Source organism: Canis lupus, chromosome 3 (assembly GCF_048164855.1).
Source record: "Canis lupus baileyi chromosome 3, mCanLup2.hap1, whole genome shotgun sequence".
NCBI classification, from domain to species: Eukaryota; Metazoa; Chordata; class Mammalia; order Carnivora; family Canidae; genus Canis; species Canis lupus.
Genome location: NC_132840.1, coordinates 32,428,812 through 32,456,501, shown reverse-complemented (window position 1 = coordinate 32,456,501; position 27,690 = coordinate 32,428,812). Strand labels below are relative to the sequence as shown.

General features: G+C 61.8%; 3 protein-coding genes and 1 long non-coding RNA gene across 9 annotated transcripts; 2 read left to right on the top strand and 2 right to left on the bottom strand.

The window, feature by feature from the left end:
• The first annotated feature begins 535 nt into the window (after nucleotides 1-535).
• On the top strand, nucleotides 536-3,834 carry TAS1R3 (taste 1 receptor member 3). The gene is made up of 6 exons (XM_072820143.1): nucleotides 536-778; nucleotides 888-1,188; nucleotides 1,280-2,062; nucleotides 2,170-2,373; nucleotides 2,535-2,655; nucleotides 2,811-3,834. The coding sequence occupies exons 1-6, from the start codon at nucleotides 594-596 to the stop codon at nucleotides 3,752-3,754; spliced, it is 2,538 nt and encodes an 845-aa protein (XP_072676244.1). The 5' UTR covers nucleotides 536-593; the 3' UTR covers nucleotides 3,755-3,834.
• Nucleotides 3,835-5,476: 1,642 nt separating this feature from the next.
• Nucleotides 5,477-16,506, bottom strand: DVL1 (dishevelled segment polarity protein 1). Of its 3 annotated transcripts, XM_072820142.1 has the most exons (16): nucleotides 16,007-16,258; nucleotides 11,445-11,514; nucleotides 11,200-11,321; nucleotides 10,854-10,957; nucleotides 10,476-10,614; nucleotides 9,689-9,782; nucleotides 9,540-9,609; nucleotides 9,308-9,447; nucleotides 9,155-9,231; nucleotides 9,009-9,076; nucleotides 8,703-8,855; nucleotides 7,912-8,043; nucleotides 7,661-7,828; nucleotides 7,377-7,583; nucleotides 6,527-6,566; nucleotides 5,860-5,999 (listed from the first exon to the last, which is right to left on the bottom strand). In XM_072820142.1, the coding sequence occupies exons 1-15, from the start codon at nucleotides 16,174-16,176 to the stop codon at nucleotides 6,556-6,558; spliced, it is 1,725 nt and encodes a 574-aa protein (XP_072676243.1). In that variant the 5' UTR covers nucleotides 16,177-16,258; the 3' UTR covers nucleotides 5,860-5,999; nucleotides 6,527-6,555. The 3 variants fall into 3 exon arrangements, with proteins under 3 accessions (XP_072676242.1, XP_072676241.1, XP_072676243.1); XM_072820141.1 differs by lacking the exon at nucleotides 6,527-6,566 and having other exon boundaries at nucleotides 5,477-5,999; nucleotides 8,778-8,855; nucleotides 16,007-16,506; XM_072820140.1 differs by lacking the exon at nucleotides 6,527-6,566 and having other exon boundaries at nucleotides 5,477-5,999.
• A 2,634-nt stretch (nucleotides 16,507-19,140) lies between these two features.
• On the bottom strand, nucleotides 19,141-23,495 carry MXRA8 (matrix remodeling associated 8). 3 transcript variants are annotated; one of them, XM_072820129.1, is made up of 10 exons: nucleotides 23,343-23,495; nucleotides 22,221-22,244; nucleotides 21,799-22,104; nucleotides 21,592-21,693; nucleotides 21,035-21,505; nucleotides 20,685-20,843; nucleotides 20,487-20,526; nucleotides 20,314-20,390; nucleotides 20,125-20,205; nucleotides 19,141-20,019 (listed from the first exon to the last, which is right to left on the bottom strand). In XM_072820129.1, exons 1-10 carry the CDS (start codon nucleotides 23,389-23,391, stop codon nucleotides 19,967-19,969), a joined length of 1,362 nt encoding a protein of 453 aa, XP_072676230.1. In that variant the 5' UTR covers nucleotides 23,392-23,495; the 3' UTR covers nucleotides 19,141-19,966. The 3 variants fall into 3 exon arrangements, with proteins under 3 accessions (XP_072676230.1, XP_072676232.1, XP_072676231.1); XM_072820131.1 differs by having other exon boundaries at nucleotides 19,141-19,992; nucleotides 23,343-23,494; XM_072820130.1 differs by lacking the exon at nucleotides 22,221-22,244 and having other exon boundaries at nucleotides 23,343-23,466.
• Nucleotides 21,036-27,149, top strand: LOC140630276 (uncharacterized). Of its 2 annotated transcripts, none has more exons than XR_012028059.1 (2): nucleotides 21,036-25,912; nucleotides 26,247-27,149. It is a non-coding gene; the product is annotated as an uncharacterized lncRNA (long non-coding RNA). The 2 variants fall into 2 exon arrangements; XR_012028058.1 differs by having other exon boundaries at nucleotides 26,188-27,149.
• The last annotated feature ends 541 nt before the right edge of the window (nucleotides 27,150-27,690 follow it).

Sequence of the window (27,690 nt, the reverse complement as noted above, 5' to 3'; positions counted from 1 at the left end):
CACTTGCACCTCCCTCAGGCAGCTGGAGACCCCAGGACCCTCTGGCAGAGAAGTCCTGAGTGTCCTTCCTCCTTTCCAGGAGTGGGGTGGGGCTTGGGCACAGGCATGTAACAAGATGTGGTCAGTGGTCAGTCAGAGCCCGACTGCCCAGGTCACTGTCAATCAGAGAGCCTCGTGGTGGCATCAGGATAAACGAGTCCGGGATCCCTGGGTGGTACAGTGGTTTGGCGCCTGCCTTTGGCCCGGGGCACGATCCTGGAGACCCGGGATCAAATCCCACATCGGGCTCTCGGTGCATGGAGCCTGCTTCTCCCTCTGCCTGTGTCTCTGCCTCTCTCTCTGTGTGACTATCATAAATAAATAAAAATTTTAAAAATGTTTAAAAAAAAAAAAGGATAAACGAGTCCAAGAAGCGCAGACCTGCAAGGCCTAGGAAAGTGAGGGTGTCCCCAGGGGCCCCTGGACATGACTGGTAAGGACAGGTGATAATTTTGCTAAGCAAATCCTCTGCCCTCCCCTGCCCCCACTCATCATATTGGGGGCCCCCACTCGGTTCTCTCATTTGCCGTCCCTGCTGGAAGCTGCCACCTGCCATGGCAGGCCTGATGCTCCTGAGCCTCATGGCTCTCTTGGGCCTTGGAGCAGGCGCCCCATTGTGCTTATCCCGGCAGCTCAGGATGCAAGGGGACTATGTGCTGGGCGGGCTCTTCCCCCTGGGCACAGCTGAGGACACAGGTCTCAGTGACAGGACACAGCCCAATGCCACTGTGTGCACCAGGTAGGGATGCCGGGGCTGGGAAGCAAAGGGTGACGGGGTGGGGGGCTCAGCTCTGGGGTGCTCCCAAGGGAGGACGTGGGGTCAGCCCCCCACAACCCTTGTGGCCCAGGTTCTCGTCCCTCGGCCTGCTCTGGGCGCTGGCCATGAAGATGGCGGTGGAGGAGGTCAACAACAGGTCCACGCTGCTGCCAGGACTGCGCCTGGGCTACGACCTCTTTGACACATGTTCGGAGCCTGTGGTGGCCATGAAGCCCAGCCTCATGTTCATGGCCAAAGCGGGCAGCTGCGACATCGCCGCCTACTGCAACTACACGCAGTACCAGCCCCGTGTGCTGGCAGTCATTGGGCCACACTCATCTGAGCTCGCCCTCATCACCGGCAAGTTCTTCAGCTTCTTCCTCATGCCTCAGGTGTGCGCCCCCTCCTCTCCTGGGTCCCCTGCCCCCACTGGCCCTGCCCACAGGAGCCCCCACATCAGGAGGTGCCTCCCGGCTGCCACAGGTCAGCTACGGGGCCAGCACCGACCGGCTGAGCAACCGGGAGACGTTCCCATCCTTCTTCCGCACGGTGTCCAGCGACCGCGTACAGGCAGTGGCCATGGTGGAGCTGCTGCAGGAGCTTGGCTGGAACTGGGTGGCTGCAGTGGGCAGCGATGACGAGTATGGCCGGCAGGGCCTGAGCCTCTTCTCCAGCCTGGCCAATGCCAGGGGCATCTGCATTGCGCATGAGGGCCTGGTGCCATTGCCGCACACGAGTAGCCTGCGGCTGGGCACTGTCCAGGGCCTACTGCACCAGGTAAACCAGAGCAGCGTGCAGGTGGTGGTGCTTTTCTCTTCCACTCGTGCTGCCCGCACCCTCTTCAGCTACAGCATCCACTGCAGGCTCTCGCCCAAGGTTTGGGTGGCCAGTGAGGCCTGGCTGACCTCGGACCTGGTCATGACGCTGCCTGGCATGGCTGAGGTGGGCACCGTGCTTGGCTTTCTGCAGCAGGGCGCCCCAATACCCGAGTTCCCATCCTATGTGCAGACCTGCCTGGCCCTGGCTGCTGACCCTGCCTTTTGCGCCTCACTGGATGCAGAGCAGCCGGGCCTGGAAGAGCACGTGGTGGGGCCCCGCTGTCCCCAGTGTGACCACGTCACTCTGGAGGCTATGTCTGCAGGGCTGCTGCACCACCAGACCTTCGCGGCCTACGCAGCCGTGTATGGCGTGGCCCAGGCCCTCCACAACACACTGCTCTGCAATGCCTCAGGCTGCCCCCCACGGGACCCAGTGCGGCCCTGGCAGGTAAGGCCAGGAGGCCCCGCACTTCTGAGGAGCAGTGTCAGTGGGGAGTCTGGGCCGGGGACAGCTACTGGCCTGGCCCCACCCACCTGCTCCAATCTGCCTACCAGCTCCTAGAAAACATGTACAACTTGACCTTCCGTGTGCGCGGCTTAGCGCTGCAGTTCGATGCCAGGGGGAACGTGAATATGGATTATGACCTGAAACTGTGGGTGTGGCGGGACCTGAAGCCCGAGTTGCGCACCGTAGGTGCCTTCAACGGCCGCCTGAAGGTCTGGCACTCCCAGATGTCCTGGCACACACCTGGGAACCAGGTGAGCACCAGGTGGCACGGCCCTAACTGCACAGCAGCTTTCCCTTCAGCCCCATACGAGCTCTGGCTCTGCTGGGGGGGGGGTGAGGTGGGGGAGCACCCCAAAGACTGGGCGGGAGCACTCAGCACAGCACAGCCTGAGCCCCAAGGCCTTTGTGGCAGCGGCCCGTGTCCCAGTGCTCCCGGCAGTGCGGGGAGGGCCAGGTGCGCCGTGTGAAGGGCTTCCACTCCTGCTGCTATGACTGCGTGGACTGCAAGGCGGGCACCTATCAGCGCAGCCCAGGTGAGCACCTCTCCAAGGCCCATACACACGGGACAGGTGGGGGCAGGGACCCCCAGGTCTCATGTCCTGACTCAAAGGCCAACTCTGAGGCCAGAGCAAGTGGGTGGGAGCCTGAACTCTCCCCCAAGTGCCCCATCTTTCCTCCCACATGACAGATGACCTCCTCTGCACCCAGTGTGACCAGAACCAGTGGTCCCCAGACCGGAGCACACGCTGCTTCCCCCGCAGGCTCACTTTCCTGGCATGGGGGCAGCCGGCTGTGCTGGTGCTGCTTATACTGCTGGCTCTGGCGCTGGGCCTGGTGCTGGTGGCCCTGGGGCTCTTTATTAGGCACCGGGACAGCCCACTGGTTCAGGCCTCAGGGGGGCCACGGGCCTGCTTTGGCTTGGCCTGCCTGGGCCTTGTCTGCCTCAGTGTCCTTCTGTTCCCTGGCCAGCCGGGCCCTGCCAGCTGCCTGGCCCAGCAGCCACTGCTTCACCTTCCACTCACTGGCTGTCTGAGCACACTTTTCCTGCAAGCGGCCCAGATATTTGTGGGTTCAGAGCTGCCATCAAGCTGGGCAGATCAGCTGCGTAGGTGCCTGCAGGGGCCCTGGGCCTGGTTGCTGGTGCTGCTTGCTTTGCTGGCGGAAGCGGCATTATGTGCCTGGTACCTGGTGGCCTTTCCACCAGAGGTGGTGACAGACTGGTGGGTGCTACCCACGCAGGTGCTGGTGCACTGCCGAGTGCGCTCCTGGATCAGCTTTGGCCTAGTGCATGCCATCAATGCCATGCTGGCCTTCCTCTGCTTCCTGGGCACGTTCTTGGTGCAGAGCCGGCCAGGCCGCTACAATGGTGCCCGGGGTCTCACTTTTGCCATGCTGGCCTACTTCATCACCTGGATCTCCTTTGTCCCTCTCTTTGCCAATGTGCATGTGGCCTACCAGCCCACTGTGCAGATGGCCGCCATCCTCCTCTGTGCCCTGGGCATCCTGGCCACCTTCCACCTGCCCAAGTGCTACCTGCTGCTGCAGCAGCTGGAGCTCAACAACCCGGAGTTCTTCCTAGGAGATGATGCCAGAGGACAGGGCAGCAGTGGTAGTGGGGGGAAGGAGACTTAGGGCAAAAACAAGTGACCCCTGACCCAGTGACCCCAGACCTAGCTGAGATACCCACAAATCACATTTCTATGAAGCAACCACCAACCTGGACCCCAGCTGCTGAGACCACCCCTTTCTAGATCCTAACTGTAGGCTAACTAGCTGACCTTGATGGCACAGTGACCGTTAGGCCTGTAGCATCCATGAAGGGCTTCAGCACCCACCTGAGGCCCCAGAAAAGCTTTGTCCCTGTCCTAGCCAAGGCCTGGCCAAGGCCTACCCATGTGATCCAGCCCTACTGAACAAAAGGTCCACGAAAAGGATCCTTGAGGCTCCTGGCGTTCATGCCAAGAGCTCAAGACACCTACCAGCCAGGTCACTTAAAGGCCAAACTGGGCATTACTTGCCTGGCCAGGCCCAGCCTGGAGCCTCCAGCCAGCACCCCCTCCAAGCATCACAGGGATGGGAGATTGGTAAGAGGGCTGGAGATGTCGTGACCCCTCTGCAGGGGTCTATGACTGACCACAGGACCAGATGGGGCAGGAATGGTGAGCAGGGAAGAGGGCTAGTGGGAGGGTACATACCCAAACTCCTTCTCTCTGTGGCCCAGGCCAAGCAGGGAAAATGGGGTTCGATGGCCACCAGCACCGTGGACAGAGCCCAGTGGGTGGGGGGGTGGGGGTCAGCACCAAGGCCAGCACCCACTGCCAAGACCCCTGGAGCCTGGAGCCAGCACCACGGACAGAAGAGCAGCTACCAGGACCCTACTGGCACCCAGCATCGGGCACAGAGCCCTGTCGCTGACCACGGACCCAGAGGACAACACTGGGCCAGTCCTGGATCAGCTCTCAGCCAGGCCCTGGGGAGGTGGGACAAGCCCTCACACCCCAGCCTTCTAAGGTACCCCAGCAGAAAAGAAGGGACACAGGCCACACGTTAGTCCCATAAAATTAAATGCTTTTTAGTCTTTAAAATAACATTTACACAGAAGCAGCTCTATTAACTATCTGGATGGACACTCCGACTCGATACAGTATCTACAGCGCAGATGTGTGCAGGCCAGAAACGCCAGGAAGGAAGCGGCGTGAGTGGGTGGGCAGTCACTCGAGGACAGCAAGGAAGGGTGGGCTGGCTACCCCTCTTCCCCAGACCCAGCCTCTACAGCAGCTGTGGGCATCTGTGCCCCCTTACCCCTCAGGGTCACATCCCCACCACCGCCAGCTGAAACACGGCCCCCTCCCATCTCCCCTCACCCCCCCCCCCCCACTGTCAGACAGGACCTGTGTCCCTGCATTCAGTCTGAAGCCTGGTGGGCGCAGGAGCAGCTGACCTGGCCACCACCTCCCCTAGAGCACACAGGCCAGGCAATAAATAAATAAATTAGATCCCTACCCTGGACATCCACAGAAGGGCCTGGGGGTTCTGATTCCACCTTGACAAGGGCCAACCCAGCCCAGGAAAGAGTGGTGGGGCCTGTGATGGGCAAAGAGGGGGCCCAGGCCCAGCAGCCACTTCCCAGCATAGTCTGGGGCCCTGCACACAGCTCTGTAGGCAAGTGGGGGTCCCTGAGGCACACCCCAAGGGCACAGGGTCTGCATGGACACAAGCTGCTCCAAATGGGAATGGACGGACTGCCAAATTCAGATCATGGTGGTCTGGGGTGCCCTCAGCCCCTCGCCCAGCCTTCTCCCACTCTGCCAGGCCTGGGCCCCATGACCTGGCCTCTTGTGTGCATGAAAGCACAGGCTGGCTTGACCCAAGACAGCCACCAATAAGGCAAGCCCACATAAGCTCCAGAGGCTGTGCCCTCCTGCAGGAGTGGGCAGGACCACCGGCTCCCCCTCCACAGGGCCAAGCTGAAGGCACTCTCTCCTCAGTCACATGATGTCAACAAAGAATTCACAGGGGTTTCCCATAGCCTTCTGGAAGGACTGGCGGCTGCCTGTCAGCTCTGGGGGAACAGCCGCCAGCTCCCGGACAGGTGGCCCCCCAGGTGGCCCCCCCACCACCGAGTATGCCTTTGTTAAGGGATACAGTGGAGGGAGCCCCGGGGCAGCAGCCGAGGCCTGGCTGTGAGGGCTGCTGCCCCGGCTGAGCTGACTAGCCGGACGCTCCCGCCAGCTGCTGCCACCGACCCCACTTGGTGCCGTGTGGTCCGACTCGCTGCCACTGCCCCCGGCTCCAGCCGCCCGGCGCTCCTTCTCACGGCCCAGTGCCCGCCGGCTGCTCCCGCCAGCACTCCGGGCAGACCCGCTGCTTTTGCTTCCTGGAGTCAAGAATGGGGGAGAGGAATGAGATGGTCAGCATCAGGCCAGGCCACTTCCAGGATGACCAGCCGCTGCCAGGGCAACCGGGTCAGAACCTGGTGGTCTCAAGCAGGGTGGGAGTGGGAAGGGGGCAGCCATGCAGACATGAGAGCAGGGCTGGCCCCACTCAGAGAAGCAAGAGCAGCTGCAGCAGGCTGGAGGGGGGGACGGGTGGGGAGAGGCAGGGTGAGTTGTGGCAGGCAGGCAGGGACACTCTGGGGCCAGCTCAGTGTCCCCTGTCTCACCCAATGCCTGATCTTGCAGCTGAGAACCTGAGACCCGAGTGAGGCCCTGTGTGCCCGGTGTTCCCATCGGCCATCCTGGGCACCCGACCCCGCCCCAAGACCCACCTTCTGTCCAGCCCCAAGGCCCTGGCCAGCTACTCAGCTCAGCCCCTGTCCTGGGCTCCCAGGAAGAGTGGGGAGCCTGAGAAGGCCAGCTGGCCGGGAACATGCCGAGAGAGACGCCGGGCACGACCCTGGCTTACCGGCCCGGAGGGTCCACTCCGCTAGTCCTTCAGTCTAAGGCTTGCTCAGCACAAAGCAAGGGATAGCACAAGTTACACAGCAGGCCCGGCCCGGATGCCCATTCCCGCCTACTGAGCATGCCACCACCGGCTGTGCCTGTCTGAGGCCCACAGGCACCCAACGGCAGCTTCCCCTTTGGCATCACTGCCCTCTGACCTGCTCTCCTCTCCCTCCCACTCCTGTTGGGGTCTGCTGGGCTGGCTGCCTGACCTCTCCCCTGCTCTCAGGGACACCTCTCAACATCCCTCGTTGGCTCCTGGGGATTCACAGTTATTTGGGGACCGTCCACCTCCGGCTCCTGGCCGAGGTGCAGGTGCTGAGGATACATATCTGTCCTCTACTGTGTCCTGGGACCTCTCTCCATCCCTCCCCAAGCCATCTCCTGGCCGTTAGCTTCTGCTGCATCTGGAATCCCCCCACTTACACATGCGCACACATGCACACATACAGAGACACGCACACACAAGGAAACACGCACACACAGACATGCACACATGCATGCACACAAACACACACACACATGCACACCACACACAACCACAGAGATGCATACATACACAAACACAGGCACACACACAACTGTGCACACACATACACGCACATACATGCACACACAGAGAAGCACGCACATGACTACCAAAGTCTGCAGGGTTCTCCCCATCCCCCTCAACCACTCACCCCTTCCAGAAGGAGCTCAACCAGGGCCTCAACACAGAGCAGGCAGGAGTGCACAGGGCAGAGAGGGTGGGCACACAGGGCAGAGCCAGGCGGCAGGGACAGAGGGGAGCTGGGCACCGAGCAGGCTCTCACCTTCACTCTGCTGACTCCCAGCACTGCCGCTGCCGTAGCTGAAGCCAGGGTCCTGGTAGGCGGGTGGGAAGCAGGGCGGGGGGCCCGGGTACTGGTAGGGGTAGCCCTGACCCAGGGGCCAGGGAGCGGCCGGATGGGGCAGTGGGGCCAGAGTGTCCTGATCCGAAGCCCCACTGGAGCCGCTGTTCAGGTTCAGGGCTGCGAGATCTGGCAGGAGGGGAAGGTGGGTGAGGGCAGGGTGGGCAGGCCCTCTGGGGAGCCCCACCCTGCAGCCCCCCACTCACTGCTGCACAGGTCCCCAAAGACGTAGTAGCACTGCTCCGAGAAGGTGATCTTGTTCACTGTGTGCCGCAGGAAGCCGCGCTTCAGCATGCTGCTGGCATACTTGCGGGCCTCACGCCTTTCCTTGAAGCCTTCCACATGTGTATACAGCCAGTCCACCACGTCCGCCCCTGGCCCGCAGCACACGTCAGGGCGCAGAGCCTGGGGGGCTGGACCCTGCCCGCCCAGAGCCAGCCCGGCAGGGACTTCTCACCAATGACGGCATTGGCAATGGTGATCTTGAGCCACATGCGATCACGGATCTCCAGGCCCGAGTCCGGCAGTTGCATGACGCGCACTACAGCACCCATGTCGCTCTTCACCGTCAGAGGCGCCTCCTCCAGTTCTGCAAGGCATGGCCCCCTACTCAGCCCTGAGCAGCCCCAGGCAGGGAGAGGGCTTGGGACAGGCCGCAGGTCCCTTGGCTGCAGCCCACCTTAGAGCCTAGACTCTGTGTAGGGTCTGTGGTCACAGAGCCTAGACCTTGAGGCTATCCAGTGACTGTGGGGCCTGATCCCACCACAGGAAGGACCCTCGCAGGGGCAGGGCAGGGAGACTGGATCTTTGTTCCCTCCCCCAGCAGATGCTGCATCAAGATCCTGGGCCCAAGCCCAGCGGCCACCCCCACTGCACGGACCAGAGCCCCTCCCTCTGCCCCTCCGCCAGCTCAGGATCGTTAGTCATGTTAGCTGCAGGAAAGCCAGGTGGGGGTCACATGCATGCACTGCCTCTGCTCTCTGGGAGGGAGGGACCACAGGGGTGGCCTGACCCCTCTGGGCATCTTCCAATTCCACCACCCAGACAGCTAATGGCAAGGAGGGCGGGTGTGCAGGCACACATGTGGGTCGGTGCTGGGTCAGACACACCCGCGTCAGCAGCGTCCATCCACGTGTGTGCCCTGGCGGTACGGCAGGACAGCCCTCGGGTGTGACTGCCAGGTGGGCACATCGGCTGGGTCCCTCGCCCACACGCCTCAGTTCCCTGCTCTCCTGAGCCGCCACTTACGTGGAGCGCCGGGCACAGAGCTGGTTAGTGAGGAGGAGCTGGTGCGCGTGACAGCGCTGGAGCAGGGGCTCGTACCGTAGCGGGGCAGGGCTCCCGTCAGTGCCGCCGTGTGGGACAGCCAGGCAGCAGGGTCGATGGGCCGCACCGGGTCAGCTGAGTGGCCACCGTGTGGTAATGGATGGATGGACAAACAGACGAGCAGATGGGAGCACACACGACAGAGCACGGGGGTCACAGAGGAAAGGACCTTCAGGCCGGGCCAGCACCCTTATCCCCCCTCCCCTACAGCCGTGAGGGGTCACTCACCCCTCGGGATGGTGAAGTAGCTCCGGGGGGTCGGGTCCCAGCATTTGGCCACTGTGAGGCTGATGGGCCTGTGGGGTGTAGCAGGTCACACAGGCAAGGCCCTGCATGGGCCCCCCAACATGTCTCCCACCTGCCCTGTGTCTCACCCCGTCTGTGACACAATCTCCCGCAGCACCCGCACCGCGTCGTCATTGCTCATGTTCTCGAAGTTGATGTCATTCACCTGGGCAGGGAGGGGTTCAGTGAGGTGGAGTTGGGGGCCGACTCCAGCCCCCCAGCACCTCCCTGCGGCCCTGCACCTGCAGCAACATGTCGCCTGGCTCGATGCGCCCATCGGCTGCCACAGCACCGCCCTTCATGATGGAGCCGATGTAGATGCCACCATCACCCCGCTCGTTGCTCTGACCCACAATGCTGATGCCCAGGAAATGGTGCCTCTCTGCAGGGGCAAGGGGCGAGCCGGCGCCTGCTGAGTGGGGCCACCTCGCCCAGGGAGTCCGCAGCCCGCGGGGGACCCTCCTGAGGCCTCACCCATGTTAAGAGTGACGGTGATTATGTTCAGGGACATGGTGGAGTCCGTGATGCTGCTGAAGGAAGAGGCCTGTGGACAGAGATCAGTGAGGGGATTGGACAGGGGCTTCAGAAGAGCAGACCCCACCCAGCACCCAGCTACCACCTACACGGTCCGCTTGCCGCAGGCGCTGCTTCCGCCGCCGGCGTTTGTGCTTCCGGATGAGCCGGGAGGAAGTGCTCTGCTCCGTGGAGCTGCTCAGTCTGGGAAGGGGCATGAAGGTCAGGGACCAGGCCAGAGGCTGCAGGGCTGCAGCGGGGTGGACAGAACAGGGCCCCCCCACCACACACACAAGACAGGGGATGCACACAATGGGCGACAGGCCAGCTCTGCACTAGCCAGGTGGATTGCGGAAAACACAGGGCTGATCAGAAGGTTCAGCTCCTGGTTGTACACACTCTCTACACACATGACACATACAAACCCCATACCTACATGGAGAGCTACTCAGGGAAGATAGACACAGACATTGAACCAGCCAGCATGTGCGTGTACATACACCTGCAACACACCTGCTCATGCACATGCCCACTCATATATACATGCCCTGGGAATCACATACATCCATGGTCACATACACCTATACACACCTGCATCCCCACACATGTACACACATATCTGTACATGCCTACACACCCACACATGACGTGCCTGTGCATACACACCTGTTCACACATACACCCATGCACATGTGCCCACGCTAGTCTGTGTGCATGCACAGACACCCTTATGTGTGCACATTGGTCACACACCTACCTGTGTGCCTGCTTGTGCATACCTGTTGCACACTTGCACAGACTTGCCCCCAGACACCACGCACATGCATACATACCCCATAACACACCTGTGCACACACATTTGTGTGCATACACATCTGCGTGCACACACACACTCACCGGCTTGTGTTGTCATCCTCGTCTGAGTCAATGAAGCTACTGGACTCAAGTTCACTGCTTAGCACGGTGGACGCACTGTCAGGGGGTAGCCCCAGGTCTCGCCGTCGGTCCCCCCTTGGGTGCCCGTTGGTCCGGGCAGCTGAGGGGACAGAAGAAGGGGAGCTGGTTATGGGGGTCCCCTGTGTGGCCTCAAGTATCAACTGCCCTGGGAGCCAGCCAGGTGACTGTGGGCTGCTGAGAGGGTCACTGGGGTGCTGGGCAGATAGATCTAGGGCCTCTACTCTGGGACCCCATCAGCTAGGGGGCAGTAACTGTGGATAGGCACAGTCATGGGGTCACCATAGGGGCCCAGGCATGTCTGAGGTACAGCCTTGTTACCCTCTTCGCGGTTCCGACGTCGGGCTCGCTCCCGCCGGTGGCTGACCATTGACTCCGTGCCGGTCTCATTGTCCATCCCATCACGGCTGCTGGCAACATTGGGGCTGTGCCCACAAGAGGGGGTGGGCTGGGGCGGGCTGGGCCACCACGCTGTGGACACTCTCCCGGCTCCTTGCCTCATCTCCCACCCACTCACCTGCCTAGAGGGTGCCTCTCTGCCTGCCCCTCCTCCACTGACCAGTTTCTACTGACCATGAGTCCCTGGTCAGCTGCCCCCCTCAACAGGCCTGGTAGGCAGCAGGCCCCTCAGAACCACCAGGCTCAGCCCCCAACCCACAGTCCTTACTGGAAAGAGGGGGGCCGGGAGTCCCCGATGCCGCCCGTTCTCTCAAGAGGTGGGGGCAGATCTGTGTGACCATCAGTGCTCTGAGATCCTGCATCTGAGTGTGCGCCCTCGGCCAGAACCAGCTATGGAGGAAAGCAGTGGCTCGGGGACACCTGCCAGCCTGCAGGCTCCCCAGCCCCACAGGTTCAGCCCACTCCAGCCCCCACCCTAGCCAAGCATCCTCTGCCAACATCCCATGGACTCACCCAGGAGACCACACGGCCATTGAAGCAGGGCAGCTTGGCATTGTCATCAGAGATCTCCTCCTTCACCACCCTGTGGGAAGACACTGCCATGAGACCCCTGGTACCAAGGCTGCTCCCCACAGCAGGCTCTGGAGGGAGAACCTCCCCACGCTCTTGTCCAGGGTCCACGCCAGCCCAGGGTGTCCAGCCACATGCTCAGATATCACTCCGTGTGGATGCTCCAGCCTGATGCATTCCCTTCCTGGGCACCCTTGTCATCCTTCTGGGGACCCCTCCCAGGGCCCAGGCCAGAGGGAAGTCCAAACTCCCAACTCTCCAGCAGCAGAAGGTCATCTCCTGGAATACCCTGTGCCAGTATCTACCTTGCTTTGTGTCTGTGTGCCCCATGGAGTACAGATCCATGAAAACAGGGTTCTGACTGGAGCACCCCCTCCACCTCCCACCCCCCAAATCTGGCCCCAACCCAGAACAGGGCCTGGTTCACAGCAGGCCTTGATACAGATGTGAGGATGATCAGACCGCATGAACACAGGCACACAGACCCGAACGTGCACCCTGAGGGGGAGGCCTCTGCCCTCCTGGCCCGTCCACCTGGCTGCGAAGATAGAAGCAGACCCCACCCTCTGTAACAGCCCAACTCAAGGCCTGAAAGGACAGCCAGGCACAGGGCTACTGGGTGATGTGAGAATTCTCAGCCCCAGAGGCCAGCAAGCTCCAGCAGCCATACTGCCCAGCAGCCAGCCCCTGGCCTATGTCTTGATGCTGCCCCCAGTCAGGTGGGTTCGGGGGTAGGGAGGGTTCCCAGGCAGAACACAGAGAGCCAAAGCAATGCTAGCTAAGCAGGAAGGAAGCCACTGATGCCACGGCCAGACACAGGTGGGGGATGGGTCAGGTGTCAGATTCAAAGGGCCCAGGAAAGCAGCAGCCAGCAGGGTACACTGGGGGCAGCTGGGAAGGGCAGGCTGCCTAGTTATGGCCCAGATGCACCCCACACCGTGGCCTTCTTGAGGCTTAGGGATCAGGGCAGGCAGGGCCAGGCCCACAGCAGGAGCACCCCGATGCCCTACCTCCTGGAGCCCAGCCCTGCCCAACACAGCGGGATTTCCACACCCGGGATTGGGGCCCAGTGGAAAAACAGGAGCCAGGAGAACAGGCAGGAAGCAGCCTTGTGACCCGTTGAGCCTGGATGCCTTGACTCTGCTAGTCCTGGGCAGCAACAGGGGCAGGAGGCCTCCACAGATCTGGCACCCCACACTCCCCAAGGGAGCAAGGCCCAGGTCCATCACCCACCACCCAGGCCTCAGAAGACAGAAGAGACCAGGCCAGCCAGGGCAGGAGGGGGCAGCCTGCCAGAGTCCCACAGCAGCCCCTCAGACCCCTCCGCTCCCATGCCAGCCACATGTAACAATGAGATGGACACCCCACAGGAAGAGAAGACCTCACATCTGCCACCCCAACTTATGCATGCACCACAGCCCTACAGAACTGAGCTTCCAGGGGATGCTAGGCCCCCGGCCAGGACTCAGCTGAGGTCACATAAGAAGCTGTCACCACAGGAAGACCTGAGGTGGCCTAGGGCCACCAAAAGCTCTGCCAGCCACAGCCAACATAGAGCCCTGAAGCCAGCCTCCCCCCCGCCCTCCCCCCCCCGGGTCCCATGGGTCCCAGCAGGCTGAGAGAAAGGTCCCTGAGTGAAAGCAGCAACAGAGAAACTCGGGAGGGACCTAACTCCTGTCTCACAGCCCAGGAGGCCCAGCCTCCTCTGCCATTCCCAAGCCCCCGCCCTTCCTGACTCACCCCCAGGCAGGCAGATGAGCTCCCCAGCCCCCACACCACTGGGCCTGCCTGGCTTTTTCAGGGGCCAACTGCCCACCTGACCAGGGCTTCCAGATGACCCAGCACCCAGGGCTGCCCGACCCTCTGTGCCCCCTACCCCTGCACAAATGAGCCCCTGAGGCCCAGAGTCCCTGCCTCTGGCCCCCCAACCTGAGAAACCCAAGTCCCCCAACCCAGCACTACAGAACATCCTGCTTTCCACCTGAGGCCTGAAGCCCGGTGGGGGGGCACCACAGCCCCCCCCCGACACAGGTCAGCCAAGAGAGTGGGGCGGGGGGGGGGGGTGCCAGAGCAAGGGTGCAGGTGCTTTCCTCAGGATGCATGATGCCACCCACCACTGGCCAGCATAACCTCCAGGAGCTCCAGACAGAGTCGGGCAGGGGAGGCCTCAGTGGAGCCTGGGGGAATGCCTCCAAACAATTTAGGGGCTCCCTCCTGGGAGGGAGGGTGGAAAAGCAGGCCTCAGAAGCAGTCTCCACCAGCCTTTAGGGGTGGCCACCCAGGGGCACCCCCACTGGTATCAAGCCCCCAACCTCAGAATTCCTGGCAAGATCCTGGTTAGCCTCAAACTTGTGGCTGTTGGGCCCCGCCCGCCGCCCCCGCAGACTCGCCCTGGCAAGGAATCTGCTCAGAGTAGGGCCCTTGGAGCCAAGCACAGCCACAGGAGGACCCCCAGGGCTCCCAGAGGCCACAGCAGGCCACAGCCAACCCTTGCCCATGGGTCCCAGAAGCACAGGGTCCCCCCACTAGACCTTCCCACCACAGAGCAGGAAGATGGCTTGTACATGACATGGGGGACCTCAAAGAGCACCCCCTCATGCCCCCACAAGGCAGGGATCCTCAGCTCCTACCGTGCCTTCGCTTGTCCATTCCCCATGACCCCTACCTCCTGACCCTAGAGCTCCCCCAGGCTCAAGCTCTGCAGGCTACAGGGCAAGGGAGTCCCAGTCCTCTACACCTTGCCAGAAGCTCCAAAGGTGCCTGTCTGGACTCTCCCGACACCACTGGGGGCACTGACACCAGATAGACCAGCTGCAGCAGGCAGAGTGGGCATTCACCCAGGCAGGCGGGGTCAGGCCCAGCCCCCACCGCCTGCCCTGTAGTCTTCACACCGCCCACAGGCAGGTGGCTTCAGAGACCAGAACTCTTGGCCCAGAGATAGAGAGACCAGGGCCACTGCCAGGGAAATCAGCTAAGTGCCAAGTCTAGCCAGGCCTGGAATCAGCAAGGCAGCCCTAGTAGCAGGGGGACTCCAACCTCTGCCTCACAGTCTAAACACTGGGGTCAGACTCCTCCCTGTACCACTGCCTTCCAAAGCCAGAGTGTGGGACAGCTCTGGGCCAGCCTACCATAGGCCCGGCTTTGCTGTGACCTGCATGGAGAAAGTGGGAGGTAGGCACAGAACCTTCCCTCCAACTTGGCCAAAAACAGGAGTGGGACCCAACCCAGAGCAGGTGACCGTGGCCATATCTCAGACTCCCCTCTTTCCTTGCTAGATGGCCAACTATAGCCAGGCACAGAGGCTTGGGTAACTCAAGGTCCAGCCCACAGCAGGACAGTAGGGGCAGGGGGCCCAGGCACATTAGGGTGTTCCTCACAGCCCCTGATCTGAGCCCCCTCTCATGGTGGGGCCACTGCCCCAGCCCATCCAGGATTGCCAAGAACATGCTCTTCCTCTCTGCCTCTCTGCAGCGATGGTGGTGAGCAAGAGAGTCATATTGTCCCAACTTCCCTCAGTTCCCTGAGAGCTGTAGAATGGCCCCAGCTTGACCTGACCTGGGGCTGCCTAGGGTCCATGCAAACCAGAGAATCCAGGAAATGGCCTCAATGTCAAAGTCCCGAGACACAGTCACACACAAGGACACAGGCTGCCTGAGGGCGGCCAGGCACACCTGCTCAGCCCACACGAGGCCTCTGAGTACCCCGCCCCCAGCACTGCTGAGCTGGGGATTCAAGTTACCCCTGGCAGTGCTTGGTCAGGCCTCAGACAGACAGCCTCCTCCTCACAGTGCCAGAGTCCCAGCCCAGTGCAAGTGGGAAGTCCCCTCAGCCACGACAGCCACCACTGAGGCTGGACGTGGGGACACTGACCCAGAGGCTGCCCAGAGTCAGCAGATGGCCCAGGCTGCTCCTTGGAACCCAAGTACTGGACAGCACCCCTTAGGTGGGGGTGGGGGAGGGACGACCTGTGGTCCCCAGTGATCCTTGATCTCTGCCCTAACCCTCAGGACCCTGGAGGAGGGGTTCAGAGACAGGCTGTCTTGAGCCTCTGGAAACTTCTGTGCTGGTGGTAGATCACCTCATTCCCCCCAAGCTAACTACTGTGGACCAGGGGGCAGTGCTAGGACCCTCCCCTTACACCCTTCGGACCCCCCGCCCTAGGAATCACAAGCCCTCCACAGGAGGAGGCAGTGGCACCCCGAGTCTGACAGGTGCCAAGGTGGGACCTCAGCTCACCCTGGGCCACTGAGCCACACAGGCCCAGGCCCAGAGTGGGCGCAGAGACGAGGGCCGTGCCTCCCCACTGTCCTGGTTCTTAGGCTCCCGGGCGGCAGCCAGGGCCCCGCGCCCTGACCCCCGCGCGTCCCCAGCTCAGGCAACAGCTCAGGACACAGCCAGGTGGGGCGCACGGCACCCCGGGAGACCGAGGCACCGCCGAGCCCGGGCCGGGCACGGACAGGTGCGGACACCCGCGCTCGCGCACAGGCCCCCCGCGGCCCACTGACCCGAAGTCCTGGTCCATGGACTTGAAGAAGAATTTGTAAGCGTGCACCGGCCGGTTGCTGAGCACATTCTTGAAGTCGGCCAGCGTGACGCGCTCCGGCGCCACGGGCAGCTTGACCAGGTACGGCGTCTCCTCCTCATCCATGTGATAGATGATCTTGGTCTCCGCCATGGCGCGGCAGCGGCGCGGGGCCCACCTCCCGGCCCGGCCCGGGGCTCGGACGCCGGCGCTTCCCCGCTGCCGGCCTGCGCCCCGCCCGCCCGCCCGCCGCCAGCCGCCGCCGCTCCCGGCCCGGCCGCTCCCAGGCCCCCGGCGCCCCGCCCGGCCGCCCCGGCCCCGGCCCCGCCCGCCCCGCCGGCCCTGGCTCTGCTCGCGCCCCGGCTACTGCCCCGCGGCCCGCGGCCGCCCATCCGCCCCGGCCTGGAGACGCAGGCAGGGAGGGCGTGAGGCCGGGCCGCGTCCCTGTGCCCCGCCGCCGCCGCCCCCTCGGGCCGCGCAGTTAAAGGGACCGCCGGCCCCAGGCTCAGCGCGCCCGCCGGGGGGCGCCCGAGAGCGGGCGGGGCCTGACGTCACCGGGCGGCCCGCGGCGCAGCGCGGGGCGGAGCGGCGCAGGCGCGGAAGGGCCGGAGGGCGGGGCGCGCGTGGGGGTGGGGGCGCGCGTGGGGGTGGGGGCCCGCGGAGTCCGCGCCCGCGCACAGCCCTTTCCGCCGTACCCTGTCGCGATCGCGATCCTCCTCTCGGGCCGGGGGTCCACGGCCCGGCTGGCGACAGGGCGCCCACTGTGTGCTCGGGCCGCAGCCCCCGCTGGGCCTAGGGTCTCGGCCGGCCGGACAGGGGCTCGTCCCTCGGGGGGGGGCCCAGACAACGCCAGGTTTCCCGCGGGGACCCGCAGGGTTGACCGCAGAACCCAGACCTCCGCCCCTTTGGGAGGGGCGCGGAAAGTCGGGGGACGCCCTGGTCGCATCGGAGGGCAGCAGGGGCCAGCTCGGGAGGTTAGGGTACTTAGGGCCTGGCGAGGGGGCTGGAGACAACTCGGTCTCTGCGCTCAGGCGCCCACTGCGGGTCCCACGGAGGCTCCGAGGAACACGGGCCAGGTGGTCGCGGCGGCTCACGGGTGCTGGCGTGGACATGTGTATGGGCGGCTGAAGGCACAGCGGAGGTCACCCTGGCAACGGTGCACACGCACGGTGCACAGAAGTGCCCAGACAAGGTGCACCTGGCAGCAGGTGAAGAGATTCCCCCCACCCCAGCCCGGGGTCCTCTGTGGACCAGGGGAAACCCAGAGCAGCGCCCCTGGAGCTGTGGAGGGTCCAGCCACAGCTGCTACCACTGGACGTAGGTCTTCCTCACCCCAGGAAGAAGACTTGAGGCCACTAGAGGGAGTCCCACACTGATGAGCCTGAGGAACATGAGAGTCCATAGGATAGGACCCAAGAGTGATGATGCTGGGGGGATGCATGATGCCCCTTGCAACCTGTCCCCAGCACTCCCCTTGAGGCTGGCTGGAGCCTGGGGCTCTCCCAGCTGCCTAGTCTGACCATCCTTGGGTGGTGGATCAGCAGAGGAAAAAGCCCATCAGTCCACCACTGACTGGAGGATACAGACTTTGAAAGTCCCTGAGCCCAGGCTAAGGACCACCCCCAGGTCAGCCCAGGCCAAAGGTGCTGACTGACCATGATCCCCCTAGGCTCTGATAGAGTGGGCAGGGCTGTGTGAGGTTGGCACCCACTAGCAAAGCCTATGCCTTCTCCCTTTGGGTCTCAGTTTCCCCAGAAGTGATCTGAGGAAGCCAGGCAGTATAGCTTGGAGGAAGGGTCTCCCATGGCTCTCTGCTGCATGTCCAGGGGAGGGAGGCAGTCCCCACGCTGAGAGCTCACGGGGGACCAGCATGCCCCAGGCCAGACATAAATGACTGCTAGTCTCACAGATGCAGGGGATCTGATGCCCCATCTTTACTTTGTTCCCCCCACACACACACACACAAGCCCCTCTTTCTCACCTGACTGCCCAAGTCATATGAGAGAGTCTGGCAGCCAGAGGCTAGCAACCAGTACCAGACCTGACTGATGCGGTCAGGCTGGCACACTGCAAGGAGGGATGAGTTTGTGGCCAGAGCAGTGCAGCTACTGTGGGCCCAGGGGTCACTGGGCTGGGAGGGAGGCACATTGTCAAGCAAGCCACAGCTCCTTGGCCCAGCCTCCCTCCCAGCCTTCGCCACAGCAGGACCCTTGCAAGTGTGTGGTGAGGAGACAGCCACTCCAAGGTACTAAGCATTTTATGGAGTTCACACCTGGAGTCTGGAAGTTTACATAAGAGCCCGAGCCTAGAATGCCCACCTCAAACTCCTGCCGTGTTTCCTGGGGTATTTTTTCAAATGACCACTCAGAACTGAGCCTACAAAAAAATTAGTGACCACCACCCCAACCACCTTATAAGTAATAGATGTATGCTACCTTGATATCTCTTTGCTGATCTGGGATGGAGGATGGCCCTTCTAAAGCCTTGCTCACTGCACCCCTGTTCTGGGATCTGTAAGTAACAAATCTTTTGACTTTACTTCCCTGGTGAGGTGCTGAAACTGTGCATTCCTCAAAGTGGCCCTGGTGTTTCCCCTGCCCCGGAGTGGGAGCTGGGATGCCAAGTTACCTGCTGACCCTGTGTGGGTGGCTTATGCCCCTAATTTAATCAGGCATAATCTGCATATTCTTAACACCACCTCTGGGTTTCCAGCAGGGGGTGACAGACATCCTTTCCAGCCTCCTACTATCCTGGGAGAGTTTTGGAGGATGGGGTGCTTCCTCCTGCAGCCCTCTCCACTCCCCCTCACAAGGGTCCTGCCTTTGGCACCTACTCCTGTTTCCCTCCTCTTTATCCTCACACAACTAATCCCATGTTGGCATCTGCTTCTCAGAGGGCTGTCCTCCTCCATGTCCAAATAAGCCCTCAGAAGAGAATCTGGAACTCCTTCACAACCAGGAATAGTGCCATAGGATTCCCAGGATACCTGGATTCAGACCTTCCACCCAAAGAAATGGGCAGTGACAGCAGGGCTTCAGATGAAGGAAAGCATTTCGAGGTTCCCAAGGCCCAGACTCTGCCCCCCAGGACATGAAGTAGGAGCCACAGAAGCAGACCTAAAAATTATGTGGTCTTTATTGTGATGATGGTAGGTTCCCAGGGGGAGCAAATGTGGGGCGTTGGGGGTGGCAGCACAAGCCACTCTAGAACCACTTTTACCCCTCCCCTGTCCTCAGCCAAAACAGAAACCAAACAGGGTCCCAGCCCCAGACTACAGCCCAAGAAGGGGCTGTGGGAGGGGGGCCAGAGTCAGAAGTCACATGGAGCCCAGTGACTGTCAAGGCACTTGCTGGAAACAAAGCTGGAATAGAGTGGAAGACAGAGAAAAAGCCTAGGGCAGCCCTAAGTAGCCCCAACACAGAGCAGAGGGGAATTAGCCTGGGGCCTGGAGTGTGCAATCCCCAGGTCCTAGCTGTAGGCTCCCCCTAGAAAGGGGTGAAGAAGGGGCCAGGGTGCCAGCCCTGAGGCTGACCTGAACTCCAAGAGTCCCCACTGAGCACCAGCTCACAGTGGCAGGGGCCAGGAGAGCCTGAAGGATTGGGTTGGGGAACATCAGCAGGGTTAGGGTTGTGCCAGGGGGGGTGGGCAGGACCACCAGTGAGTATGGGAGTGGCAACGGCCTGCTAAGAGCTGGTGAAGGGGCAGCTGCGGCTCCAGCAGAATCCCAACAAGCCCGTTGCTGCTTGTGAGGATTAGGATAGCTCTCAGGAAAGGGGTCTGGAGGCAGCCTCACTCTGTACCAGTCCAGGCCAAGTTCCAGGACAGCGGGACCAGCCGCTGGAAGGGGGTCGGGTGAGCCACATGAGAGTCAGGAGGTCATCCTCCAAGATAGACAGACAGGAGTTGGCAGGGCTGCTGGCCCAGCCAGGAGCCCAGGGTCACCTTATTTGCAGTACTCCTTCCTGAACACTGGAAGCCAAGGAAACAGGTGGACATCTGTCACAGGGACAAACACAAGGCAGACATCCAGCAGGACGGCCCAGGGACCCCTGCCCCTGGGGCTGGCTAGTGAGTGTGGATGGGGTGAGGTATGCCACTCACCTTTGTCCAAGTCAATGTTCTTGGTGGGCAGTGGGGTGTGGCCCAGCTCAGCCCTCTCCTTGAGGATGTTGTTTTTGTAATCTGGTGCAGGGAAAGAGCAGGGTGAGGCTCCCCCACCCAGAGATGTACCTTCCCTAGCTCAGGCCTGGGAGCCACAGTCTGCTCCTTGGTTCTGGGGCCCTCCCTCACCTAGCTGGATGTCCTCACTTCTGTAAACAGCCTGGTCGCCTGTAGCCACAGCAAACTCTGCCAAATTAACATCTTTCCTGGAGACAGGAGGGTGATTGGTGGTTAGAGCAGAGAGTGGGCTGGGGAGCAGTGGGGAAGTCTGGTCCCCAGGAAAGCCTGGAGGAGCCACTCACCCCTTTGACTTCCCCGACTTCTTGTCCGAGTACTGGTAGCCTGGGGAGGAAGAGTCATGTCGGGGATGGTCTCACCCCCCTCCCCAGCTCCCGCCCCTGCTCACCCTTTGCTCAGGGCACCGCATCCCACACCCTGCCTCTGGTCAGGGGAGGCTTCCTAGCGCTGTCCTCAACCCTGCAAGATGGAGCCCCCCTCACCTCCGCGGCGGCGCTGGCGGGTGGCCAGGATGACAGTGATGAGCAGGAGAATGAAGAGGAGCAGGGTGGCCAGCACGTAGCCCAGCTGCTGGAAGAAGTGGGCGCGGCCCTCGGGGACGATGACGTTGATGACGCTGCGGCCGCGCGGCAGGGTGGAATCTGCACAGGCCGAGCGGGGGCTGTGTCAGGGAGCGCGCAGCGCCCCCCACCCAGCGGGCACCCGACCCAGGCCGGCCCTCTGCGCTGGTCTGGGGAGAAAGGTGCGGCTTTGGGCGCCTCCCCTCGGCTAACACCCCGGGCCATGCGGGGGGGGGGGGGGGGGGGGAGGGGCGGGGAGGGGCGCACGGTACCTGGGCCGGGGGCGCCGCTGTGGCTGGAACCGTTGCCCGGCGAGTCCCGCGGGGGCGGCTCAGCGACTGGCTCGGTGACCCTCAGGTGAAAGATGCGGCGCTCGTGCAGGCCGCAGTAGTGGTGGTGCAGGTGGCAGGAGTAGGTGCCCTCATCAGCGGGCTCCAACGGGTCGATGCGCAGGGAGAAGTCGCCACGTGCAAACGCGTCCACCCCCACCGCCACGCGGTCGCGCAGGAAGGGCGGCCCGTAGGCCCGGCGCTCACCCGAGGCATACAGGTCCAGCAGGCGGTCAGCGCGGTCGTGCGGCACACCGGGCGGCTGTCGGTCCCAGTGCACGACCTGCTGCGCCTCCTCCAGATGCCGGTCGGTCCAGACGTGCTCCCGGTTCACGCAGGTTAGCAGCGCGGGCGCGCCGCGTTCTACCACCAGCACCTCCTTCTCGCCGTCCCAGTGCGCGCCAGCCTCCTGGGCTGGGGGTGCAGGCCGGTCAGCACCCGGTGGGAGGGCAGGGAGCCAGCGGGGACACGTCCCGGGGGCGGGAGGGGGGCGCACTCACGGTTGTCCGTGACCTCCAGGCGGACGGCCAGGGTCTCGTAGAGGTGGCAGTAATGGTGGTGCAGGTTACAGGTGTACAGCCCCTCGTCGGCATACTCCACCGCTACGACCGGGCAGGAAACCCAGCGGTGAAGTGCAAGGTGGGCCCGCCCAGCCCCTGCGCCCCGCCCCCCTCCCCGGCGCCCCGTCACCGCCCCGGGCTCCTTACCGCGGATGAGCAGCGAGAAGTTGCCGTCGTGGAAGGCAGAAGGCGGGAGCAGAAGGCGGCCGTGGTCGCGAGGCCCGTACACGCGCTGCTCGCCCGCCGAATACATGTCCACGAGTCTGCGAGCCGGGCCGCCGGCGGGGCTGCCGCTGAGGTCCCAGTGGACCACGCGCTGGCGGTCGTGCAGCCGGTCCTGCGTCCACACCATTCTCGGGCTCTGGCAGCGCAGCACGGCCAGGGCGCCCGCTGCCCAGCTCACGGTGGACTCGGACACTACGGAGCTGGCGGCAGGCAGGGACCCCGAGGGCACTGGTGGGGAGGAGGAGTCACTGGGGGAGGGACAGGACCCAAGGGCAAGGCATAGGGCGGGTCTGGCAAGTCAGGAGGGGGCCTGTTGTAGTTTCCAGGGGAGGGTGGCCACTAACCTGAGGAGAGAAGGACAGCAGAGCCTAGAAGAAGAAGAGAGTCCTACTGGGGAGGGGTTGACCTGAGCCTTTGCATCCAGGTCACCCACCCAGCCTGAGCCGACATGGCTCCCTGGGTCCCCTTACAGCACTTGCTGGGCTGGTGGGGTGGGGCATGTTAATGACTCCCTGTTAGCAGGTGGGGATTGTCAGAGGCTAGCAGATGAGATGGGCAAGGGGTCTCCTTTAGCCCCCCATGGTGCAGGCACGTCTCCCACGGACACCACCTCATCCCCACAGCCACCTGCCTGGGCCGTGGGACAGCATTCCCCTTTTGGGGGTGAGTGGTGGAGGCAGCTCTGGAGTATGTGCTTGTCACCAAGGGCCACCCTCAGGAATGGTGGCTAGTATCACCATCACTGCAGCAAGGCCACCAGAGCCCCAAAGCCTGATGCTCAAGGCTGGTTTTGAGGGCTCCTGCACCTTGGTATACAGTGAGGTACACACACCTGCCAAAGCTATGCCACACAAGCCCTCAAGAGTCCTTGCCCCAGCTGGGCACCCTGCCCCACACCCAGGTCTCACGGCTGGAGCCCCCGCAGCCCCCCTGAAGGGCAGAGGCCTGAGGCTGAGCAGGCTGGACCATCCGCACCCCCATAAGCAAGTTTCTGCTTCAGAGATGGGCTGAGCGCCCGGGACCAGGAGGAATGTGCCGGCTCAGCGGGCCAGCCCAGGAGGCGGGCTCAGGGGGCCTGGGAGCCAAGTGGGGGCTGGAACAGACCCTGTGAGCCTCACTGTTCCCAGGCCCCCTAGATCCCCCGACCTACTCCTCTTCTGACCACTAGGACAAGTGGAAGAGTGAGGTGGGCAAGGGACCCCAGGGAGAGGCACCCGCCACCTCAGCCTCCCTGCCTGTCTTAGCCCTCTTGTTCCTGAATCCGTGTGGTTTCCTGGGTCCTGGGGGGCCCCCGCATCCTGGTGAGCTGCCATCTTGAGCCCCCCCAACCCCCGCCCCGCCCCAGCCCCTTCCCAGCAGTGAGGGCGTCCCACTGCTCCACACTCAAGCTCCGACAGGCGGCTTTGCACAGAACACAAAGACCTGGTTGTGCCCCCACTCTGGACCCCCACCCACCCTGCACTCACTGTGTAGAAGCACAAGTTCCCAGAGCAGAACTTGGGACTGCAGCTCCATGGCGCCTGCCTGGCTCGCTGGCCTCGCTTTGTCTCACTTCTGCTCCAACTCTCCAGAAAAACAGCCCGGCCCCCTCCCCCTCCTTAGCCCCCACCATGACATCACAGAGCCCTGGGCGGGGTCAACAGTCTGCAGACCGCCCCCTCTGGCTCCAGCTGGCCTCTAGCCCTCCAGAAATCCTTGGCTGGCCTTTGGGTGGGTGGGTAGGAACATGGGCATGGTGCCCAACAACGTGAGGGGAATCAGAGCAGAGACCCTGCCCCTTCTCTGGCCCAGGTCCAGGAGGGGTAGGAGGGTGGAGGGCATGGTCCCAGATGCTGTGGGGGCAGCTGTGACATATGAGGCCCTTGGGGCTGCTGCAGGACTGGGCTCTGGGGTGCACATCACCTCCCTTCCACTCCTGTCGGGGGACCTTGGCCCAAGGTGTGGGCAGGATCCTCCCCCTCTGTGCTTGCTATGGAGCTTGAGGCATTCCTAACAGAAAGGCCTCCAGGGTTGGGACGCCTAAGGAGCCCAGGTTGCCAGACCTACACCTCTTCCAACTCTTCCCCTTAGCCTCCTCTGGGGGCTGCATTTCTTTATTTATGAAAGGAAAAGAACAGTCACAACACCCCTGGGGGGTGGGGCCCAGGGGGCTCCCTTAGGACAGCATGATGGGCCCTGCTGTTGATCAACATCTTTACCACCCAGGGGAGCCTGCCAGGGCATAAGGGTGGGGACCCTGAGCACTTTTGGCATTTGACCAGCCTCCAGCTCTGGCCTGGACCCCCATCTGCCCACCATCCAGGGCAGAGCTTGGTGTCCCTGAAAGCAAATCCTGGCTAAGACACTCCCTGCCCAGAGTGGAGGGAGGAAGGGAGGTATGGGAACCTCCCCAACGGAAGGCACAAATTTGAAGCTCTGGGAAAACTTACAGAGTCACATAAACAAATGCAAAATAACAGATCATACACTGCATACCAAACCCACTCTTTCTAGTTAAGCAAACCTCAAGAAGAAAAAAAAAAAGCAAACAACTACCAAAACCCACAGTGCGTTTTTTAAACTGCCCATTTGAATAGAATTATGGTCACTGGCCCCCGTCCCTGGTGGGTGGGGATCTCACCCATGAACCCTGTCCTGGTCCCCAATTCCTCAGACCAGCAAGGAACCCAGTCCAGCTGGTCTCCCCAGCTCCAGGCAAGGTGGGGAGACTGTCACAGCTGCAGAGGAATGAGGGGTCAGGACAGGGAGCGCCAGCCATGAGGATGTGAGGAGCCCCCCCCGCAATGGACTCATTTCCTCAGCAAGACCCAGGCCCTGGGGGTCAGAGCCCCTTTTCCAAACTGGAATCAGAACTGGTCCTGGTCCCAGCCCCTCCCTGGGCCTTTCATTCTGGAAAAAACAAGCCCTGCCTGGCTGGCTATGAGGCCTGGCCTCTCCTCCTGTTTTTTTAACTGGTTTATATTAGCTGGTGACCAATCTTCTCTGTGTCCCGCCCATGTCTCTCCATCTCTGTCCTCTGTTCCCGCCTCTGTCTGCTGGGCTGTCTCTCCACAGTGGAGGGAAGATGTCCAGGCAGTGCTAGAGGGAGGCAGAAATGGCCCAGCACTGGCCCCTGTCTGGAAGGGGACCAGGGTCAGCTCCCAGCCGAGGAGCCAGGAGCCTGTGGGCGCGCCTCCTCTCCCAGCAGGTTCCCTGGCCTTGGGCCCTGTGAGGCCCTCTCGGGTAGAAACCCAGCCCTCAGCTTGGCCCAGATGTGTAAGTCTGAGGGGGCCGCCACTGGGGGGCAGCTGACCCCAGTGAACCACTGGGCAAGAATGGACAGATGTGGTGCAGGGCTGCAACCCCTCTTGTCCCTCTCTGCCTGAGGCCAGCAAAACCAAAATGAGCAGCAAAGGCTGCTGTCCCCACCCCTACTCTTGGCAGTTAATAGCCACAGATGAGAGTAAAGTTAAAGTTTCAGCAGGCCACCTGCCCCTCCCCTGGCCAAGGCCTGAGACCTCCGACTCTTTCCCAAGTGACTGCCGATTGCTCAGTTCCCAGTGTCACTCAGCATCTCTGTTCCTTGGGAAGAGACCACCAGGACAAAGCCACTGACATCACCATGGTCACACCCTGAGCTCTGGCCAACCCCCTACCAGACCAGAGCCCTGTACCCACCTCCCCTCTTCTAGGAGGTGTGGCTGGACAATGCAGGGGCCAGCCAACCAGCCCCACTAAGAAGCAGGTTCTGGCTCCTGTTCCTGGGGACTCGGACATTCCAGGCAGCCAAGCTCACTGGGAGGAGAAACCACAGGCACTCAGAGATGCCACCAGACACAGACACGTGCTCGTGCCACTGTTCTGTCATTCAACAAATATTTGCTGAGCACCTATTGTGTGCCAAGGAACTGGAAGCTATTGGAGGGAGGCAGACAGATGGCAGGCCTGCTCTCGGACAAATAAGATCATCTGGAAGAAGTGTTGTCGAGAGACGAAAATGGCAGGATCTCCCTCCACAGGACTGAGCTGACGGCCTCTGATGGAGTAACACCCACAGGTAAATGTCCAGGCTGGGGCCTGGGGAAGCTGCCTCTCAGATGAGAGCAGAGCTGGGCTCATAGGGAGGTCTGCGGGGCTGCAGTCAGGCTCTCTTGCTGATAGGGTGCTTGGAGGGACTAAGGGAGGAGGATGTGGTCTGGGGACGCAGGCATGTGAGGTGACTCAGAGCCAGTAGGGCCTACACAAGCACACAAGGGACATAGCCCACCAAGGGCCAGGTGGGCTGCAGGACTGTCAGGTGCGGTCAGAGCACACTCTGTGTCCTCCCTTGAGTGCGGGCAGGGTGCTGTAACAACCAAAGGACGAGGGGCTGGGATGTCACTGTCTGATAGAGTCTCCATCGTGCTGCCTGGAGTCAACTTCTCCAGCTGGCCATTCTGTGAAAGAGCCCTTGGAGGGAACATGTGGGCAGCCCCCAGCCAACAGCCAAGAAGAAACTGGACCTCAGTCTGATGACAGCAAGGACCTGATTTCTGCTGCCCCCTAGGATGGAGTGGAAGGGGACTAGTGCCTCGGGTCCAGACGCAGCCCCGGCAGACATTTCATTTGGGAGGCCCTGAGCGGAGGCTCCTGTCTAGGTGTCTGACCCAGGGCAGCTCTGTAATAATAAAAGTGTTGCATTAAGCTGCTCAATGTGTGGTACAGCAATAGAAGACAAATGCAAGTGTCTCTGGAACAGAGCAAGGCCAGGCTTAAACCTGCAAAAGGCACAAGTTTCACAAGGAGAAGGGACTAGTTTGTCAGTTTGGGACTGGTGGCTGGCAGCAGGGCTGAGGCTGCCCAAGTTCCTTGGGAATCGCATGGATCATCAGTCACATGAGGCTCTTCCAATTTCACTGACAGTGTCTGCTGGTTCTGACCTGTTCTTGGAGGGGCCACCTTCTCCTGGAGGCTCGCCACCCTGCAGCGTTTCACACCATGAGGCAAGAACTGCGCCCATTCCGGGTCAGAAGAGTTGAGTGTGTCCCTCAGGAGAGCTGTGGGCTGGGAGGGTGAGGACTTCAGGGCGATGACCTGGCAGGACAGGCACCCAGCATGCTCAGTTGGTGGAGCGTGTGGTTCTCCATCTCAGAGTTGTGAGTTTGAGCCTCAGGCTGGGTGTAGCAATGACCTAAAATCTTGAGGGCACCTGGGTGGCTCAGGCAGTGAGGTACCCAACTCTCGATTTCAGTTCAGGTTGTGATCTCAGGGTAGAGGGCTCTGTGCTCAGCTGCCCCACCCCACTTGTGTGCTAGCTCTCTCTCAAAAAAATAAAAATAAAAAATACAGATAAGAATATGGAAATGTAGATACATTGCCTCATGGACCAGCCAAACTTTTCATCCTGGGAAAATGTCAAGCAAACAAGACCAAAGATTTGACTAGTCAGGGTCAGCCTCTCATCAGTGGTTTCCTGCCACAGCACCCAACCAAGGGCCACCCTTGGTCGGGTGCTCCTCCGCCTAGCTGCTCCCATCTGTGGGTGCACAGCAAGCCAGCCTGCCAAGGCACTGGAGCCCACCTCATAGACATTCTTGAACTGGAACCTGGCCCCGAGCTGCAGGGGGTGCGTCAGTGTTTTAACCTCTCCTGTGATGCCAAAATCACTTCCTCATTGTCCTTACAGATCCATCAGTTTTCAAGTCAGGAGCCAAAAACCATCAATTTTGTTCTAAGGGCCGTCACACGCAGTGCCTCTACTGGTGGGGGTGACCTCCATGGCCACCACATTTCTAGCGAGTTGGTTAGGGGACGGCCTTTGCTTCTGAAAGGCTGGGGCAGATGACCTGTGGAACA